Source organism: Triturus cristatus, chromosome 8 (assembly GCF_964204655.1).
Source record: "Triturus cristatus chromosome 8, aTriCri1.1, whole genome shotgun sequence".
Taxonomy (NCBI): domain Eukaryota; kingdom Metazoa; phylum Chordata; class Amphibia; order Caudata; family Salamandridae; genus Triturus; species Triturus cristatus.
This window is the reverse complement of record NC_140591.1, coordinates 1,548,764,362-1,548,786,259: the sequence shown is the minus strand read 5'-3', so window position 1 is coordinate 1,548,786,259 and position 21,898 is coordinate 1,548,764,362. Positions and strand designations below refer to the sequence as shown.

At 45.0% G+C, this 21,898-nt stretch overlaps 1 protein-coding gene across 1 annotated transcript in view; it reads left to right on the top strand.

The window, feature by feature from the left end:
* The window catches only part of LOC146806110 (extracellular calcium-sensing receptor-like), a 268,196-nt gene that overhangs the window by 138,496 nt on the left and 107,802 nt on the right, over nt 1–21,898 (top strand). The window contains exon 3 of the mRNA XM_085623861.1: nt 12,654–13,493. Coding sequence (XP_085479987.1) covers nt 12,654–13,493 — 840 coding nt within the window. The remainder of the gene's footprint in view (nt 1–12,653; nt 13,494–21,898) is intronic.

Sequence of the window (21,898 nt, the reverse complement as noted above, 5' to 3'; positions counted from 1 at the left end):
TATGGAGAGCCCAGGACGGTCATTAACATGAAGCAAGAACCTATGTGGTAAAACACTATGCACGATAGACATGAGCCACAGTGTTATTGGGCACTGGATAATTGAAAGATAAATAATATCTCACATCCGGTTAATCAATATCTACACCATGGGTCTCGGGAGGGGGGTGGAAGCTACAATGGCACAACCTAGGGATAGGAGATAAAGAAAGGGGAAAGGGATAAGTTAAATTAAGAGTAGCAAAGAAATCCCCCGGTACTTATCTTAATTCCCTGGTCGTAGGACTTACACCCGCCCAGCTAGGCACCTGCTTGGCACCTAAACGATCCCTCGAAAACCGGACCCTGATGGTGAATAAAGAGGAAACCAGCGTGTTTATAAGGGAACGAAAGAATCCTCGCGCTCGAGAGGCTAGGCAATAGGGGGCGTGTCATCACGAAGAACATGATGACGTGTTTGCTAACTGCCAATCAGTCTACTGGAGGCTTCATAGTCGCGCTATATGGCCAATCAAATGCGGAGTACTGTAAGTGCTCGCTGTCATGGAGAAAGGAGACTCGAAAGAGGTAACCGTGTCAGAGGTTCCCCATGCCTATGGGAATCACTGTGCGCCTGTCAAAATACCGGGTGCGAGTGGAGCCGGTAAAATTACCGCTCAGAGAGAGTTATTTGCACAACGCTCCACTTAAATGGCTTAAATTGAAAAGTACTAGAGTTTGAAAAACAGATGAATGGTAGGGATCGACGGGGGCAGATAGCCCGTATCCAAGGGGAACAGACTGAACGGTGTTCCGTGATTCAACCCATTAGGGGTGCGAATGAAAGGGAGGAAAAAAGAAGAAGAAAGACCAGGGCATTTGGAATAGCCATACACCCATCAAATGTCAAAATTCCACAGACCCCTCTGCTTCTCAAGGCAGCTCCAGCACCCTTCCCTTCTTCCTGATTCACACCCAGAGGTGCCACTGTGTTTCAACGATGCATGATAATATTTCATATTTGTAATGCACACATCAAGGCTAATCAGTCCTTACGTGCCAGAACAATAGGTCTTATAATTATGTAACCGGCTGGCCCTAATTTATCCATTCCTTGATGGATTCAAACCTGTGATTAGGAGGTTACAAACAGCTCTTCATCAAGTGAGTATCACCTCACCACTATCTTAACGACTCTTTCACCCATTGGCAGATAGGGATGGCAGCAGGGATATTTTTTTATTGTTTGTTTTATACTGCGCAAACTCGACCCAAAGGTATTATAGCGCTTTACATTAGCACCAGTTGCGTCACTGACGGGCACATTCATTTTATTAAGTACCGGGACATTCAGTAATTTGCCCAGAATGTATTCATCCCTGTTTATTTTTGTTTCCTTTCCTTCCCTCCATAAACAATAGTCGGTGACTGAGGATACCTTGCTATTAGGTGAACCTAGAGTCCTTTCTCCTCACCTCCACTTGCTCTCAGCGCCGCTCTAATCAAATTCTGTTTTGTGTTATCTTGTCTCAAAAGTACCTCAGGCACCTGCCTGTTCTATAAAGAGCTCCACGTGCTCAAGGTGATATGTGCACTAAGCACGTTGTGTGTAAAACTATGCACTGTCTGTTGCAGAATGTTCAGTGGAGTGTCACGCAGTTTGGTGCTTACTTTCCCTCCATGTTAAAGAACAGTAGGTGTTTCAGCACTCAGGCTACTGTGCTGCAAAACTAAATACATATAAGGTCCCAATGGCGAGAAAAATTGCATTGCAAATGCTTGTTTATTTTTGGCATGGTTCGAGTACATGCAATATAGGTGGTTACCGGGATGGTGTATTAGCAGTGGTGTAGAGTGTGGGGGGATAGGATTGCAACGGTTGCCAGATGTCACGGGGCCTAGGGGTGGGTGACTGCAAAGTTGCATTGAGCTCCTTGTTTTTGTGTCACTATATTAAGCTGTTGAGCCATGCATTCCTAGAAGGTCAATCAATCAATCAAACATTTGTAGAGCGCACTACATACCCGTGAGGGTCTCAAGGCGCTGGTGGGGGGGCGCTTCTGATCGAAGTAGCCTCCTGAAGGTCAGCAGGTCTTGGGTCTGTCGTAGGCTCAGTGGGAGGGTGTTCCAGGTCTTGGCGGCGAGGTGGGTGACCGGTGGTTGTTCTTCGGATGCGCGGGACGGTGGCGAGTGGGAGGTCGGAGGAGCGGAGCTGGCGGTTCAGGATGTAGAAGGAAAGTCGTCTGTTGAGGTAGGTTGGGCCGGTCTTGTGGAGTGCCTTGTGTGCGTGGATGAGGAGCTTGAAGGATATCCTCTTGTTGACGGGGAGCCAGTGCAGGTTTCTCAGGTGGGGGGTGATGTGGCCGTGGCGTGGTACGTCGAGGATCAGTCGTGATTTTTTGCTGTCCCCATGCATAGAAATTTCACTTTTGGCAAGAAGTATGGCAATAACAAGAAATCAGTGCAATGTTGTAGGGATGTCCTGAATGTATCCTAAGAGTGCTAGTAATGGGGAGGGTTCAATGGTGAGTTGAGTCAGGAGTGCTAACTCTGAAAAAATATCCCACTAGTATGATGCAATCTTACTAGAGGTCCGCGTCATGTGGGCAAAGTCTGCTAAAGGAATGGCATTTGGGACATTCGGGCGAGCAATCTATATGATATAGTTTAGTGGGTGTAGCATATGCACACCAAAGAAATTTAAAATAACTTATGCCGATGATTAAGGGACACTAATCTCGTTGGTGCACAGCATTTGAAGCATTGCGAGTCGGATATGAGGTGTCCTAGATGCTGTTCCCAGGCAGCACGCTGCATGGCATCTCAGGTAGGAAGTAAGGTCAGGCTGGTATGGTAAAATTTTGAGATTAAATGATCCCCATCAGTGTCTTTGATAATCAATGTCAGGGGTGGGAAATTGTCTGGTTTTAACTTTGAATCTGGGCTCTAAGCGCCCCCTCCAGACGCTGCAACACAAAGTGGTCCATCAAAGGGGCAGTTTGAAAGCGTGTGTCTTCTGTACGTGAGTAAACATGTCCGTTGGGGAAAAGGTCCCCAATTGTGCTCAATGAGAGTCTGGAAAGTGCTTCTTGTGTAATAGGCAACCAAGGGTTAGCAGCTAAGAGGAGTGCTGGGGAATACACATGCATGGCCACCAATCATACGTATCAGTTGTTTCCAGGCCCAACTAGTTGTGGACACAGTTTGGATATCAAGCTGATCGCGTGGCAATCCAGCCGGCAGGATTGCTGCCAATGGTGTTGGGGCAGCCAAGTTGACCTCTGGTCTGGTGTAGGGTCTACGGCATCAGGGTGGTACCAATGCTGAATAAAACTACATTGTGCCACTATTTGGTAAAGGTGGAGCTTAGGGACTCCGAAACCTCCACGCTTGTATGGGAGGACCATTGAGTCCCATCCAATCCTCGGCTGTCTGCTCCCCAGATGAGATGTGTGAGGGTGGAATGAAGTGTCCCAAAGAACACGCTAGTCCTTGGGGTAGGGATATTGTGAAAGAGGTACAAAAACTTGGGCAGACTACCATTTTGTTGTTGGCTATACAACCCACCATCGAGATGGGGAGTTGTAACCAGCATTCGACTCAAGTGGATAATTTATCCACAGAAGGGCAGTAATTAAGGCGTAAGACTTGTTCCTTGTCTCTATGGATGTGTGTCCCCAAATACTTGGTAGAGATGTCACACCACAGCAATGGAAATTCACTGTCAGTCCGATTTGTTGCAGCCGTTAAGGGGAATAGTAAAGATTTTCCCCAATTCATATGTAATCCTGCTAGGGTTCCATACCGAATTATATCCCGCAGGATAAGTTCCATATTTTTGTTTGAATGCCGCATATAGATGATAATATCATCAGCATAGAGTGTAATTAGGAGTGGACATGTTTTAAATTGCAGGCCCCTATGATGGTGGTGTGCCTGTAAATGATGTATTAGGGAGTCTAAAGCTATAATGAATAATAGAGGTGACAGAGGGCATCCCTGTCTTGTTCCCCATGACAGGGGAAAAAAGCAGTTAGTGTCCCATTCAAAAGAATGTGCGCTGTGGGCTGCGTATATAGTAGTGTAATAAGGGATGCGAAACCCAGGGGACGACCCATTTTGCTCAACGTGTCATGCAGAAGAGCTTATTCCAGTGAGTCAAATGCGTTTTCAGCTTTTAATAGAGCCCGGATAGTCTGTTTAGCACAGCAAAGAGTGTGCATAGATTCAAGACTGTTGACAAATCCCGACTGGGCGGGAGATTATATTTGTTCCATTAGGTGGTCGCTATCATTTTTGCTAGTATTTTGTTATCGAAGTTTAGCGACGAAAGCAGCATATAGGAACCACATTGCTGTGGTTCCTTACTAGGCTTGAGGAGCAGTATGATCACTGCATCTCGGAGAGTGGGCGGGAGTATGACGTGTTCCAGTGCTTTCCTGTAAAGTTCTAAGAGATGTGGGTTAGCAGGTGTTTATACGTTTTATAGAAAATCCCAGCGAACCCATTGAGGCCTGGCGCTTTTGAGCCATTCATAGATTCTATTGCCTGAGTTTTTTCTTCTATCGTGAAAGGCTCCCCAAGAACTTGCTGATGAGCAGTGCTATGCCACACCATAGCTTTTTCCTCCAAATATCTAGTTCTATCAATACCCAGGAAGTATTCAAATCAGTATGGTAGGTATTTCATTCTGAATACCCATTGCATCTGTTACATATGTGCCATCTGTTTATCAGAGGGCGGATATGTGGGATTGACCCCTGGGGGGATGCAGCAACCTAGCTAGTGTGGGACCCAGCCTCCTAACTCCCTAACCATAATTCCGGGCCGTCATGTACTTCCCAAGGTAATGAGCTTCTCTCTTAGCCGACTCCTTAAAATCGGCCAACAGGAAAGCTTGGTGGTGTAAGTGTGTTGATGACTGTTGTAGCACCTGGAACTGGTCCAGGTTAGCTAGCTTCTTCTCAATTTTAGGTAGGGTGTTGCGTACGTCTTTCAGGATACCTGTGTGTTCAGAAATACAAATCCCTCTCATATATGCCCTTAAAGGCTTCCCACAGGGTGGCCCAGGATTTAATAGTTCCTTTATTTCAAAATATTCTATAGTTGCAGTGTGGAGCTCCAACTGAAAGTGTTCATCTTGGAGCGCCATTCCCTAGAATCTCCACTGCCTTTTGACCCCACCCACTATAGGTATGTAATGTAAGGTACACTTATATAGCGCTCCTATCACTCCAAGGAGTATCTTGGCGCTCACCCAACCCAGATGGAAGGGTTGGAGGGAAATGAGACAATTTACGCTTTACACTACACATTACACCAGTGCTCTACAGGCAGCATCGGTCAGAGAAAACACCCAGGTTTTCAATGCTTTCCTAAACTGGGTTTCATGAGACAGTGATCGTAAAAAGGGCGGAAGGTTGTTCCAAGCCTTGGCGCCCAGCACAAAAAGGGATTTGCCCCCTTTTGTTGCTAACTTAAATCTAGGGATTATAAGCAAATTCTGACCTGCAGACCTTAGGCAACGTGTCGGGTAATATCGTCTAAAACCATTACATAGATATTTTGGTCCTTGCTGTTGAAATGCCCTAAAGGTGATTAGCAGAATCTTAAAAAGAATCCTTTTACCAATTGGTAGCCAATGGAGCGCATTGAGTGCTGCTGAGACTGATGACTTGCGAGGCCAACGTAATACTAGGCAGACCGCTGCATGTTGGACCATCTGTAGTCTATGGAGTACGGACTTATTAGCTCCAGCATATAAGCCATTACAATAGTCCAGCCTGGAAGTTATGAGGGCAACTGCAACCGTTTTTCTAGCTGGCAACGGGAGGAGATCAAAGAACTTCCTTAAGGCTTTTATTATATGAAAGCACGTGCCAGCTACGGCAACCGCTTGATGTTTAAAGGACAGTTGGTTGTCAAACTTAATGCCCAAGTTTCGAGCAGATGTAATGGTGTTGGGAGGGGCTTCTGCGTCATCAGGCCAACAGATTTTTGGGGAAAACAGATTTTGATTTCCAAACGGCAAGATTTCTGTCTTTCCGGCATTACATTTTAGATGATTATTGGTCATCCATTTGAATGTTGCTGCTAGGCACTCCTTAAGGTTTTCCTCGGCGCCAGGCCGTTCCCTATCCAGCACCAGGATAAGCTGGGTGTCGTCAGCATATGATATTGTACTGATCTGGAATGATGCGATCAGTTTTACCAGGGGGACCATATACAGATTAAAAAGTATAGGGCTGAGACTCGAACCCTGGGGGACCCCGGAGCTGACGACCTTGGCTTCAGATTGGTATTGACCCAGCACTGTGACTTGGCGTCTGTTACTAAGGAAATTTCTGAGCCATGCCAAAGCCTCCCCACCTACTCCTGCGGCAGCCAGCCGGTCCACTAAGATGTTATGTGAACCCGTATCGAAGGCTGCCGACAGGTCAAGTAGGATTAAAACAGCCTTCTTTCCCTGGTCGATGGCCATTCGTAGGGTCTCTGCTGTAAACAGCAGGGCAGACTCGGTAGAATGTTTTGACTGGAACCCTGACTGGTTAGGATGTAAGATGTTATTCTCTTCCAAAAAGCTTGTAGTCGTAAGTTGATTATTAACGAACTTCTCTGTCAGTTTGGACATCACCGGAAGCAGGGAAATAGGGCGCAGATTGGAGAGGGTGGTTGGGTCAGCTAGTGCCTTTTTCTGGAGAGGCCCAGCGGCTGCAAGCTTCCAATCATTAGGGATGTCTGCCGTAGCTAGTGACGAATTAATGATACTATTGATGATAGGGTTAATCGCCACTGCTAAAGTCTGTAAGACCAAGGGGGGGCATGGATCAAAGGGGGATCCAGATTTACTGGCGAGAATGGCCTTGGAGGTATCTTCAAGGGAAACAGGGGCAAATCCTTCCAGACCAGTTAAGAACTTCTCCCCCTCTGTCCTTTCAACTGCTCCCGACGTAAAGGGCACTGGAGGAAAAGTCCTCACGATATCAAGGATCTTATTTTCAAAATAGTCAGATATCGCATTACAGAGATTTTGGGACGGAGGAATCTCCTGCGAAAGAGCTGATGGATTCATAAAATCCTTTACTATCTTAAAAATTTCATTTTGCCCTTGACCCGCCATGGAGATAGCCTGTAGATAGTGAGCTTTCTTAGCTGACTTTATTCCTGCGTGGTATTTCCTTCTAGCCCGTTTATAGGCATCACGGGCAGTAACCTCATAATTCCTGCGCCACCTCCGTTCCAATACTCTTACTTCTCCCAACTCTATTTTCAAAGCCGGTGAGAACCAGGGGGCACTCTTTTTGGTCTTAGTGGGACTAGGATTCTTATTACCAGTTGGTCCTAACAAGTCACCCGCCATGACTATCCAGTCACAGAGGATTTGGTTGTCCACAGAGGTATTGCCTGTTAACACCGGTATACTGGTTTTTAGTATATCTATGATGTCAGGTCTACTAGATAGATTCTTCCAGTTAGGTTTGTGGTTTTCATCGGGACTTTTAATATTTTTTGTAGTAGTAACCATAGTTTTGTAATTTAGTGAAATATGGAATGGGATAAAAAAATGATCGGACCAGATCTGAGGGCAGGGGGGTTTAACTATAAGCCTAGTAGAATTTGAGCAAATACAATCCAATAAGTGTCCTGCTAAATGTGTGTGTTCATGATTCAGAAGAGTGAGTCCAAGAACGTTAATGATATCCATAAAGCAACCAACTCCTGGTTCTTTAGGGGAGTCTAGATGCAGGTTTAGATCACCCAATACTGTAAAGTTGGAGAATCTGAGCGCTAGGTCGCTCAGTACATCTCCGACTGTTTCCAGAAACTCCGTTGGGGATCCCGGAGGGCGATAGATAAGGGCACCCGAAAAGGTAAATGAGTCATGAATACCCAAAGAAAAGGCTAGCGCCTCTGCTCCTTTAATATCAGCCAATTCATGGGTAGAACATTTTAGGGAATTGCGGTAAATAATGGCCAGGCCCCCTCCCCGTTGTTCAATTCTGTCCAAGCGCTGGATTAAAAAACTCTGCGGGAGGGCTATGGCTAAATCGGGATTGGACCAAGGTTTTAGCCAAGTTTCTGTGACCAAAAGCCAGTCAAGATTGGTTTCCATAATAAGGTCATGTATATTCTGGGAGTTCTTTCAAAGCGATCGGGCATTAATTAATCCACCCCGTAATACAGGAGAATAGGAGGGTGCCTTAATAATAGGCTCAGGAGTTAAGATAGATTTACCCTGACCACAACATACAAGATCAAGCTGATTATCAGGGTTTAAGGCCTCATGACAATGTAAATAGGGCACAGTGGATCCATAGCTTCAGTACTACTGGAGAGTGATCTGACAGTGTGCGGGAAAGGTGTGATATGGAATTGATCCAGGGAGTAAGGGTGGTCGGAAGGAGCCAGTATTCAAGGCAGGTCCAGGTGTTATGTTGTGCAGAGTGATATGTGCATGCGGGTTGGAGAGAGTTCTGTTGACGGCAGGCATAAACTAGTGCATATGTATTCAAAGCTCCTGTAAAGCATGCCAAGAGCGAGGCTTGGTGTTCGGGGCGTTCGCGGTGCTGTCCAGTCCAGGCTTAAACAATGTGTTGAAGTCCCCCCATACAAATATGTTCTACTACGTCAATCCGTGCCTGCAGTTGTAGATAGAGTTCTGGGCTGTCGGTGTTCAGCGCATATATGTTTACTAACAGGTTGTGGAATCCTTACATCTGTCCCACCACTAATAGATACTGTCCCTCCGTGTCTGCTCGAACCACTGATAATTGAAACGGCACTAGCTTATGTATATGTATGGAGACTCCTCTTGGGTAGGTACTATAGCTGGAGAAAAAACAGTGTGGACCCCATGTGGATGTGAAGGCGGGTGATGGAGTAGGGTATAAAAAAGATTCATTGGATCGCCGCAGACCGAATTCCGTAGAGAGTGTAAAGTTCAATGAAAATCGGGTCCGGGACACTAATGCAACCAGCGCTACAAACCAAGGTGGAGGTGGGTTTACAACAATGATGTCACTGCTGGAGAATTCAGGGAAGCCACCCGCTGATCCTCTCAGAGAGTGTATGCAGTTCCAGGCTGCTGAGGGGGATGTGGACGCAACCCCGGCGTTTTTAGGTCTCGACCTTGCTATCGCGCAAGCGATGGCAAAGCGAGACTATAGAAAGCGGGTTTGAAAAGTGCTCCCAAAAAGCGGATTGCATTGCTAGCATGCGCACAATCACGCGCATCGTGCCGCCATGCAATCCGCCTTTTGGGAGCACTTCAAAGGGTCCGCTCCCCCGCCCCCAAGCGAGCGCGCCACGCTCCGCCAGGGTTGTTATTTGTAGAATCAGCAACATCACAAACAAGCTAATAGGTTTTGTCAATGCCTATTGTCTATGTCCATGTTTTTAGACGTTTGCACAGCAGCGATCGCTGTGCTGTGAAACATGGCTGAAATTGTAGAAAAATATTAGCGTTATGACACCTTCAACACTGGCCGTGTTACAGCGCTGTTATTGTCTTTTTGTCCAAGTGATTTACCCAGATTCACATCACGTTGAGCTGACGCCGAGACTCAAACCGAAGCGCAAGACAGTGTGTTCTTGGTTTGTATTTTGTCTCCTTGGATCCACAGAGGAAGTTTTTAAAAATGTAATATCGACTGTATACAACAGAATGAATTGAGTACATTTATTAATAATTAACTGCATTTATTTGTATCCATTTAAAATGGGAACACTCTAAACTTTGGTATGTAAAATCGCTCCTTTTTTAACCAGTTTTTTTAAGGTGTCTCACAAGAGAAAATCTTCCCTTTTGTTTTACCACGGACTCTAAATTCAACGCCTCTAATAAATTGAAGCAAAATGTAGAAGTGCTCATGAGTTCACTGGCAACACGTGTTGGTTGCCGTTCCCGTGTGTGGCCTGGTACATAATAGCCAGAAGGGGGACTTTAATGTTCCTTAAACATTCCCCGCCCCATTCCTTGCATTCCTCCACGCAGGAATGTAGGGAATTCACATGCAAATATGTTAATGTGGTTTCAGATTTGTTCCTCTTCCCCCTAATCATAGCAGAGCTGTTTAAGATGAGGATAAACCCGGGGGGACGGGACAAAAGGGAAAAGAAAACGCCTGACCCTTCCTTGCAACATCGGATCAATTAAAGACCCGTTACGTTCAGGGGAAGTGCTTCAGGGCCTTTGATCTCGTGACATCCTCTCACCCCAGAATGAACTGCCTTATTTCAGGACACAAACTGAAAATAGACACTAGTTTAAAAGCAATATTGAAATTAGTAAATGCAATTTCAACCATATTTATATTGATTTGCAAAATAAATCACTGAAATGCTATATCTGCTACGTGTACACTTAATATGTATCTTATTTTGTTGATTTTTACGGCTTCTCGATGGTGGCTTCGTTAATTATTATTTTTTGTTTGCAGTTTTATATAGAGCGAACGCGACTCGATGGTATTTGGAGCTCTTTACACGACACAAGATCACATTCATTTTTCTTATGAGGATTCCTATGAGGAGATTCAGTGATTTGCCTAGAATCATCACTGGGTGTTGAACCGAGATCCAAAGTCGAGAGCTGTGGCCTTGACCCAACATACTCTCTCTTCTGCGTGCTGTTGTAAAATGCCATACGTTTCAAATGTTTTTTTAATTTGTCTCTTTTTGTATATGTGCGTGCTTTTTTTGCACCTGAGGAGTTGCTTTTCTTTATTTCTTTTATTTTTATCCGAGCACTACTAATAAAACATGTAGCATATACCGTACGTTAGTGATATAACACACACACACACTACTTAAAGATCACATTCTACTTATGTAGCATACAAAAGGAACCCTGACAACAGCAATCCCTTACGTGCACAAATTTAAAGTGGTCAGTTTTTGTTACGAACAACAAAGGAATAATCGTGTTGAAAATACAGGTTGCCACAGTAGAGGGCAAACTTGTGTAACATATACCATGTCATAAGTAAACAAGCATTGGCATAGCCAATAGGTCTCACCTTTGGGACCTTATAAGTGTTTAGACATGCAACAGTTGATGTTGTTGCACCAAGGATATTGTACTGCATAACTAAATACTTATAAGGTTCCAAAAGCGAGACCTATTGGCTATGCCAATGCTTGTTAATGGTATGCAGCTCAGCTACATTAAGTCCTCAGCAGCTTGGCAGGGCAGGGGTCCTCTCCTCTGTAGGGTACAGGCAGCCTAGTTGTCTATGTGGGGTATAATCTAACAGGAAGGGGGGTGATTAAAGTTAGGGCACACCGTTAGTCTCTGTGCAACTGTACCAACGAGAGTCAACGGGTGTATTTCGGGGAGGTGCCCGACAATACGGGAGTCAGGACCAGGAGGCGTGCTGTTTGCCCTTCCTCCCCCTGGTTCCCACATCATGGAGTCAATAGGTCTTCAGGAGTTCCAGTGGGTGCAGGCAGGCTATCGCTGCAGGAAGCAAGGCACAGCAACTCCCCTACACTTAAGGAGCAGCCGCACCTTCAAAGCACTCCTGTCCGGCCGCAGAGGAGTCAGGCTAGGCCACAGTCGGTTCTGCACGGCGCGGTGGCACGTCGGGATGATTTCAGCGCTGTCTATGCTGCTGTCCCCCACAGCGAGGCAGTCCGCAGTGCGGCAGCAGCTAGGTCAGGTGGCTATCCAGCAAGGATGGCGGATCGGTGGTCAGTATATGTCCAGGATTGTGGGAGTTTCAGTGCTAAGCGGGCGTCGCAGTTGGCAGCTTGGCCACAACTCATGAGTCCTTTAATCTTCATTTATCTTAGTTCCTTATTTGAAAATGGGGAGTGGATCTAAAAGGCATAAATACACAATACATCTGGATGGTGTGAAAACTGTGCAAGTGTCTTTAGTACCAGACAGATTACGTTTTTAGTCAGAGGTGAATTTTGCATTTTCTTTGAGGATAGGATTATGAGTGTGTGGACTAACATTTTTTATTCCTCAAAATAATATAGTAAAGGGTTAGTTGTATTTTATTACACTATTTTGTCTTCCATGGGTGTTTATATATTGTATATAATATGATTATCAATTAGTTCTGAGTGCTATATTTTGTGTTTTGAAGCAGTTTCGGTATCTGTCTTTCAAAACGCTTGTTACAAAGGGGGCTTATTAAAAGATGAATGTGAATCGGTTTGGGATTCTCTGTCCCACTGATCCTGGGAGACCCTCAGTAATTCCTGGGGTGGAGGAAAAACAGCATTACTAGTTGATCCCTGAGGATACCCTGGGGAATGGGGAAATACTGGAGGAATCAGGAATGGCTGCAGTAATTCCCCATTTTTCCCCTGAAGGTTTACCCTGATGTCTCATATGGTTTCAGAAGATGAAGTGTCCAAGTGAAATCCAACAGATCTCTGGTGTTCTCACAGAGCTCATAATTCCAACGGGGCTGATAACTCCGGTTACTGCCCACAATGAAATTACTGGGCACTTGGAAGGAGGCACTAAGAGACTGAGGAGCAAAGACAAGGTAATGTCACATATTGTAAATATGTACAGCCTAAGGTAAAATGTACATTTATACCATACGGTAAGCTTTTGCTTTAACAATCTAGGTTTGTGTGCATTGACAGACAAATGGAGCAACAAAAGATCTAACCTAAATATTACAAATTATTTTACAGTTATTCCATTCTTTACAGATCAGTTATGGGTCATTATATCCTTCTGAGAGCAAAAGTCATCTAATTTCGTCTTTGTTCCAGATGGTACCAAATACTCTAATGGGAATTTATTCAGTGACTAGACTTCTACATTTCTTTAAATGGACTTGGGTTGGTGTTTTAGCAATGGATAATTATGGTTTTTCCCAAGGCAGCGTGATTTTGAAAAAGGAGATACAGAAGACTGGTGGATGCATTGACTTCTTTGAAAAGGTGTCTGGCCAGCAGTCTAAAGAAAGGATTGAGAGCCTTGCAGATTTAATAGGAAAATCAAAGGCCAAAGTTGTTGTAATCTACAGCCATGTGAGTGCAATGGTACGTTTACTAGAGACACTTGCGAAAAGGAAAATTCAAGGAAAAGTATGGTTGGGGTTGCCTGGCTTCACTATCACACCAAATCTTTTCACTGCGGACACCTGGCTTTGGCTGAATGGCACCATAGCTTCTGCCTTTTATGTTGTTGACATGCCTAAATTCAACGACTTTGTGTACAATATACACCCAAACAGGTTTCAAAGTGACATCTTCATTAAACCATTCTGGCAAAAGGTGTTTGGCTGTCTGTGGCAAGACAACAACACCACCACCTTGGCTCAAGGGATTGTAAAAGATGATGACGTAAAAGTCTGCACAGGAAAAGAACAGGTGGTTGATCTGGACCCAATCCTGTTTAATCTGGATAATCTTAGGTATACTTATAATGTATACCTGGCTGTCTATGCATTTGCACATTCCTTGCATGATTTGCTTAACTATTGGAACAAGACAATTCCTGATGAAGATCATTACCGACGTGTCAAAGATATTCAGCCACATCAGGTATGGTGCTGAGCTGTTTGTTTACTTAATTATCTGTCTATAAAGTTATTGAACATTTAATATTTTCCGTGCTTACCTTCAAGAAGTGTATAACATTTGGACATTAGAGCTTTTGATAATCTATGAAGAAGTCTATTGCCACTCCCACTCTACTTTATCTCTCTATTTTCTGTACCCTATCTCTGCTTCCATACTTGCGGTTTCTCTGCTTCTCACACATCAGAAAAACATTTTGTTTTTATAGTGTGGTTTCTGGCTCCTCTCCTTTTCCACATATTGTTACCACATGTTTCTTGTTTTCTCTTCAGATTATTCACTGCATATTGTGTGAGTTGTCATTCTCCCATGTACTATCTTTTAAGAGACTCAGCTGGAGCACCCCGTCAGGTGATGAACTAAGCCTCAGAGCAGACAGTTGGTGTACAGATAAAGAGGAATAAACAATGACACACAAAATCTGACGCAAAAAAGGGTACACAAGGAGAAGGCAAGACAGCCCCAATCTGTATAAACAGGGAAACTAACCAATAACTGTATGAAATCATGGGCTTGCATTAAGTTGTACACAAGTGTTAACACTTGGCTTGTGCTATCTTCTTTTTGCAATAAAAACAAGTTAAACAAGCATTGGCATAGCCGATAGGTCTCGCTTTTGGGACCTTATAAGTATTTAGTTATGCAGCACAATATACTTGGTGCAACAACAACTGTTGCATGGCTAAACACTTATAAGCTCCCAAAGGCGAGTCCTATTGGCTATGCCAATGCTTGTTAACAGTGGCGCTCAGCTTTTTTTCCTCATCTTTGGCAGGATGAAAGGTCGCTTCAGCCCTGCTGCCCCTCACATTTGTGAACAAGGAATTCACCGAACTGTCTCAGCAGTTTTCTCACAGTACTTCATTCATTCATCTGTCCTGGGCGCAATACTGCTGAATTATACTGCATGGACTTTAGTATGCATTGCAGCATCACCAATAAGAAACCCATACTCAGCTGCTGAGGCAAATGACTCCCATTTGGTGCACGGGCAGACAGAAAGTGTGCTGAAGCCTCCTGAAAATCAATCTGCGAAGGCATGCAAACACTTGTACCCCTTCCATGCATGCGGGAACAGAGGGTCAGGCAGGGGTCTACTCTGCACGTATTTTCCCAGGCACTGCGTGTGAAAACTCAAAACACATTATCTGTGCAGGCTCTCGAATGGAATCTAATAAAGCTGTCACTGAAGACGCCAGCCTGTGCCTCCCACATCATAACTGAGCCGCAATGGTGGACAGAGGATAATGGAACGGGATAAAGATGTGTGTGGACTCTTTCTTTCTGCGTGCATAATCATGGGACCAGGCACTGCAGCCTGCAGTTCCGGGCAGCGGTGACACAACTCAGGACTGCGAGATGTGGGTCTTCTGCAGGCTCCCATGCCCAGAAACAGACCCCACAGAGCCCCTCGCTGTAACTCTGGCTGGCAACTGCTGACCCCAAATGCCCTCCAGCCTTTGACACCTGCTGACCCCCCTGTATTATTCATGTGAGCCGTCTCGAGATAAGGCCCTGCTCACTCGTATCAGAGTGTTTTGCAGCCGTAAATGTGGAGAAAATCCTGATTAATGGCTTGCTTTTGTTGAAGAAGTAATCAATAGGCCTTGTGGCAAGGGGGGAGAAAAAGCAGAGTGACCACTTTTGTGAACTTTAACCCTTCGTGCGGGGAGACTTTCCCTGTGAATGCCCTGCAAGAGATGACCATGTTTATTTCTCTGGAGGCCTAATGCACTTTGGGCGAGTGGTGAAAGATGTGCTGCCATTACCTAGAAGGGCTGGTTTGTGTGACAGGACGCGACTTGCGCTAAAGAAGGAGGCAGCAGGGGGAGGGAAGACAGGAGGGGGCCTGCGCCTGTTTCCCTTCCGGGGAACGAGCAGGGGCACCATACGTTTGCAAGTTAATTACAAACATACGGTGTCAAAGATCGCTCCCGCAAGGGAATGGCCAGATGTACGAGCGTTGCCATTGAAGGCAATGGAACGCGTGCACGTTTTAGCCTGAAAAAGGCAATCGATGGCTACAGGTCTCTTTCCTATGCAGCGCATGCGCGCTGCGTAGGCGAGACCTAAAAAAGGTTGCACACAAGTGACAGAACTTCTTAAAGAAATAGGGAAACTCAATGTCACTGTCCAGATTAGGTTTACAGATAGTCGCTCTGCATACACAACAGAAAGAGAGCACCAGACATAATTCTGGATCTGGACCCTAGGTCACAAACAATGATTGTACTTATGTACACTGTCATTACTAAGGCAATTAAAGACTTCATGCAACACAAGACAATCAATGAGACAGTGATTGCCTCCTGGAATCTAGGAGCCTACCACTTACGAAGCGGGTACACTAATACACAGCGGAGGACAAAATAGTACACTTACCAAACACTAAGGTGCCGATTTTGTTCAAAGAGAAGAGTGGAATTCCTTATCTCCATTTCTCTTTCGACAGTTTAGCATCCAAAGTGTAATGTTATTTATGAACCTATTATGAAGGTTCCAGTTAAGTCCTAAGTGAGTTGGTGTTCTGTCTATATTTTAGAAGGGGTTGCCTGCCTAGCAACCATTAGAAATAGTGGGAAATGTGTCTTAGTTTGATTTGTGGAGTGAGAAGCAAAGTGTGTCACAGGTGTTTACATTTTTGTATGCTGACAGATAATCTGGCCTGTGAACTTTGCTGCCAACAAATCATTCTTAATATAGCTGCTGCTGGAAAAGCCAGGTTCAGGAAGATAACAGAACATTTTTTCTATTCAGAGGATTGTTTGGCAGATCAGTTATCGGAATAAAGGCTACTCGGTGGAATAACCTGCGCAAGAAAGTGCGTGAAGATTATAGCGAGGCAAAACAGCACGCTAAAGGGACAGGTCGCGGTGTTCTTTGGAGCCTAACCTCAGTAATGTTGAATTAAAAGTGTTGGAGATTATGGATCCTGCCAGTTTAAAAGGACTAGATGGAATAGATACCATCCTGGAATGTACAGAAAATGAACAGACAGGGAAGCTTAATCTCTTCTCCTTTTGTTAAGAAAACTTTAGGCCCTAATGAAATGTCCATTACGTAAGCGTAACCTTACATACCTTCAGTAATTTTCACATTTCGCTTTTTAGGCAATATTTCCAAAATTAATGTATTATCCCATGTTGCATAATTAGGCATCATAAGCAGCAAATATGTAGCAGAAGACAATGCAAATGACCGGAACTCTAGTGGCTGCTGTTTGCAGTGCTTCAGTTTTTTGCACTATGTATTTAGCAAGCAATTCACCCTGTCATCAAAAATGGAGGTAAGCACACAATTTGTGCTATAATCAGGGACCCTGGAATTATGCGATTGTGCGGCTGTGGAGATTTTCGCATAATTGTAGATTGGCCGCATTTGCCAATCAATCAATCAATCAATCACCTACCGCTTAATCTGCAGATTTGAACAACAAAAACATTGTTTCTAGCTCAAACAGTTCAAAAGTTACTGAAAATGCGACAACATATTTTGCTGCTTAATGAAAGGCCCTTTGCAAAGCTGGACTGGTCACCTTTCTGTTGCCTTTGGGTGTTAAACTGATATTAATGAGGTGCAACTAATGCCCAGAGAGTGTTACTAAGTGTACAAATGACTAAATAATGAAGCAATACTATTACAAAATGTGCAGCTTTATGCATGCATAATTGGACTATTCTTGCCGCATAATTTACTTAACCTGCCGCATAATTTGGCCCTTCTACATATTTCTTGCAGCCTGTGCACCATCCAGAGACCAGATAGGCATCTGGCAGGAAGTCAGGCCGGCACAAGCAGTTTTGGAAGGGATGGGGTCAGGGCCGGACTGGGAACTGAAAGCAGCCCTGACAAATGTTGCCAGACCAGCCCCCGTCGGGCGCGTAGCTAGCGAGCGCAGCGAGCGAGCCCGACCGCTAATATGAGGGCTTGGTGGGGTTCTTTTTTTGGAAAACAACAGACCAAAATGGTGAATTTTACAGCACATTTTTCATTACATATTCAATTGTATCAACTTTCAAAGCACAGTAAATAGTAGATGATGACCTTAAAGAGCACCAGGTTACCAAGTGGGGGAAAAAAAGTAGGAGAACTGTGGGCGGAGAATCAGAGGGTGGGAATAACCCAAGGATTGGATCAGTGGGCAGAGCCAGAGGTGTGGCAAGAATGCGCGAACATCCCAATTTTTAGTATTTGTTTGGCATTTCACTGCCCAGTTTAATCAACCAATGGATACACATGATTATTTAAGGTTATAATGAGTTATTGACATTAAAATACATTCAAAAAGTGGGATATGCTTCTAATCACAGAATGTCCCAAATACGATAAAATGTGGAAGCCCAAGCCACTTGTCACCGAGCCATGGAGTTTCTGTCATCAGCACTTCTCCCTTTTTCCACAACAGCAGTTCAAACATGAATGGCAAAATATCCTAGTTTGCAAATGTTTTCTATATAATCATGGCTCTGCCATATTTGCCTCATAATGCAAGATCTGCTGCATGATCTAACCATTTAAACTAATAAATTGTTTAAAGCTCAAACGTATCAAAAATTAATAAAAAATGTGACTTGTGTTGCTGCAGAGTGGATGGCTTATTGCAACGGTTGACTGGTCACCTTTCTCACTGCTGCATTTGTATGTTCCACTGGTACTAATGAGGCAAAATCTTTCCAGAGACTGTTAGCATGTGTACAAATGTCAAAAATAATAAAATATCAGAAAACATACTGCATTACGCTGCAGCCATTTTTTAATGCATAATTTAGTCAACACTGCGGCATCATTTTGTCCTCCTTTGCTGCAGTGGCCCCACAGCAAGCAGCACATGTTAAACGTGCTTGTGAATGAAGCAGAGAGAACGTGAAGTTTTTGAACTTAGTTTGGTGTGCGTGCAAATCCTGCATTACCAATCCCTGTGAGTTGTAGGTACTACTGCTGAAACAAGGCCAATGGAGGTACCTATGGGTGAGACATACTGGCCTCAAGGGCAGGGCTGTCCGTAGCACTGGTGGTGCCCTGTGCATTAATATAGCCTTATAGCCCGCCGTAGCGGGCTATACCGGCTGTTAAAGGCCCGCTGCAGCGTTAAAGGCCCGAGCCGAAGGCGAGGGACTTTAACAACAGCAGCGGGACTTTAAAAGCCAGTATAGCCCTGCTACGAAGGGCTATAAGGCTATTAGAACATTCTGCCACTAGAGGGCAGAATGTTCTAACAAAACGAAGCCTTCAGGGAGCGCGAGGGGATTCAAATCCCCTCCGGCTCCCTGAAGTCTTTGTTCACAGCCAGAGCTGTGAACAAAGACACATTGGAATGTTGGCGCTCCGGGCTTATACCAGCCATTATAAGCCCGGAGCACTCCATTGTTTTCAATGGAGCTGCCAACATTCCAATGTTCTAATGTTTGTTAGTGTCCCCCAATGACCACCTCTGCCATGGATTCCCTCACAACCACCCTTTAACAGTGCCCCTCAAGACTCCATACCCACACTCTCTATCAGATGCATTTAATTTGATTTACAGCACCACTCATACCATTGTAGGTTGTCAGAGCACTTTACATCACACACATTACACAATCAATATGTGTGTAAATCACTGTATAGAAAATGTTACATAAGACTAAGGACTACAAGGTGTAGGAGTCACATGACAACCATACTAGTAGGCCGTATAGTTTAATAGTGATTGGAGAATTTAAAACGAAATACCATGGTTGGGGGTTATCTTTAATAATCAGAATTGACTTCTGTCCAAAAGAACACTTTTTGCAACATTAGGATAATCAAAGACTGGGGAAAAAACATAACGCTCTAATTTACAGCTTGCAGTTTGTATGCAGCTCTTAGATGACAGTTAAGAGCTCACTGTTCTATGTTAGGATTTTAACGTATAAACTGCAAGTAACAAAAGGATCTCTCTGACAAAAGCAGTAGCCCACTGACCTATTTACATTATGTGCACTTTGTGATCTGCATGGTACATGTTCTTTGCAGCAGGCACACTAACCCTCTGAGCTACCTTTCCATGAGTCAAAACTTCACTAGACAAAATTCAGATCGCTCTCTAGGAAGAACATTAATCACCAGAGTCATCATGACATTTTTATTGTTGCCGAAAATTGCTGGAGGCCAGAAAGGAGGCAGCAAGCACTTTTAAAACCATAATATACTTGCAAACATAATGTCTCCACCCAAAGTCAGCACCCGGTGGGGTCACACCGGTTGCACTGCCCTAGAGCTGGCCCTTCTCAAGGGTCCTGTGACCTCAGTGACAGAGTCACTGTTGTTCTAGGGTGTGCTGCTTCATAGGCCTGCCCACAAGACTGGAGGTGAACTTCAGTATGGATTGTGGTGGACATGCCTTCAAGGTTAACCCACACTTGCCATGCTAGGGTCCACCTGCTGGTGCTAAGACACCAGGGCTTCTAATGTCTTCCGAAGCCTTCTAAGGTCTAGCATAGGATTGTGCTCTCTCAGGAGAGTGGTCTGGTGGACTGGTCATGACGGCTGAACCTGGTTCCCCAGCCCCAATTCAGCAGCTCTGACCATAGTGCCACGTCCTCTCCCCCACTGAACACTATTCTGCCCCACTGAGAAAAACTCACACTGCCTTCAACTACAACCCAATTGTTCAAAAATCAGTGAGTGCTTTTGCCTGAAAAGGTAAGGACATGACTACAGGGCCCTGAATGGACCCATTTCAATGTCCATTGCTTATATCCTTACAAAATGTAAGCAGTATGGGAAAAAGACCACATCCCTGGACGCAGAGCTGCAGTACACATTTTGCTTTCCAATCCACACATTGCAGTACCTCCAGGATTGGTGCACTAGTTGCAAGCCCAGGGCAAACAAAGACAAGAAAACAAAAATAGCGCTACACTGACAAACTCTGTAAAAGTGGCGCTAATTTATTTGAGTGTGAATAAAATCAATCTGTCCAGTTTGCTACCACTCTGTCTTATTTTATTTAGTTATTTTTCATATTTTTAACGTTTTATTCCCGATGCTGCACTTTGGAATTAAAATGTCAGAAAAATACGACATTTCCAGCAAAAGTGTCTTTCTTTTAAAGATCCATTTCACAGGGAAGCAAATCAAAGAAAGGAGCGGAAAGAGAGTGAGAAGCAGCCCTGTCCCTGCCCTGCCCCTGCCCTGCCCATCCCGATCACGGCCCTAACCAGGCCTTTTGCTTTTAATTTCGAATTCGAATCCGGCCCACGTGCCCAAGCCCAGACAGTGCCCTGTCCCATTATGAATCCTGATTACAACAGCATGCAGGTCTGACACTCACAGCATGCATTACAACTTAAACGACTGGACCGGACGGTCCTGACTAGACTCACCTGCAGACAGGGGGCTGAGGGACTAGAAATAATTAAATTTCGTGCCTCGCTCTTTTTCTCTGTCGACTTGTCGCTGCCTCTGAGATCACAAGGTCGATGCCTGCCTCCTTGACCTCGCACGCGCACTTTGCTCGAGCCCGGCCCCAATGCGCATGATCTCAAAATCCAGACCCCACCCTAAGGTGTGAACTACCCCTCGGCTTGCCGGCCGCGCGCAGACGCGGGGGCCGGGCGGAGGAGACATCTGCGCACTGCGCGCCATGGATCGCCCTGAGCAGCAGCAGGTGCATTTATTTAATAAATTATTCATGGAATAATGCCAGCATTAAGCACATAGCATTAATTATGCAGAAGATTTAGCTGCTACTAAACTGACTCGGGTCGGTCACGGTCACGGACTATCACCAGGGCCAGGGTCCAATTCCAAACCGGCCCCCTGGCACAAAACCGGCCCCCACCCCATCCAGCCCACCTGGGGATTGCCCGGTGCCTGGACTTACCAGTCGGCCCTGGATGGGGTAGGCCTTGGTAGGGGTGGTTCTGACTTTGGGGGGGGGGGGGGGGGAGTGTCTTTGGTTTTGAGAGGGTTTTTGGTTTTCTTAGGGGTACTGCTGGGTTTAGTGGTGGGAGATAAGGTTTCTCATGGGTAGAATGGGATGTGGAATGACTGGGTTGGGGTGAAGATGAGGTCCTTTTGGCTTTGGGAGGGGGTTCGGATTTGACAGAGTTAGGGCAAAGGCATAGAAGTTACTTTCACTGGGAATATGGGCAGGATGTTCAGGAGGGAGTAGGGGTTGGGAGGTAGAGGGAGTGGATGTTTCAGGTGTGGGTGGGTGTGATGTTGGTGCATGTGTCTGTGTGTTTGATGTTTCTTATTTGTGTTTTGTAGGTGTCTGTTGGGTGGGTGAGTGTGTACATTTGCGTGTTTGGTGGTGTGTGATGTGAACCTGCTGGGTATGCTGGGTGTTGTGGATGTGTCTATGGGTGCTGGTGTGGTGTCTGTTGTTATGCTGGGGGTGG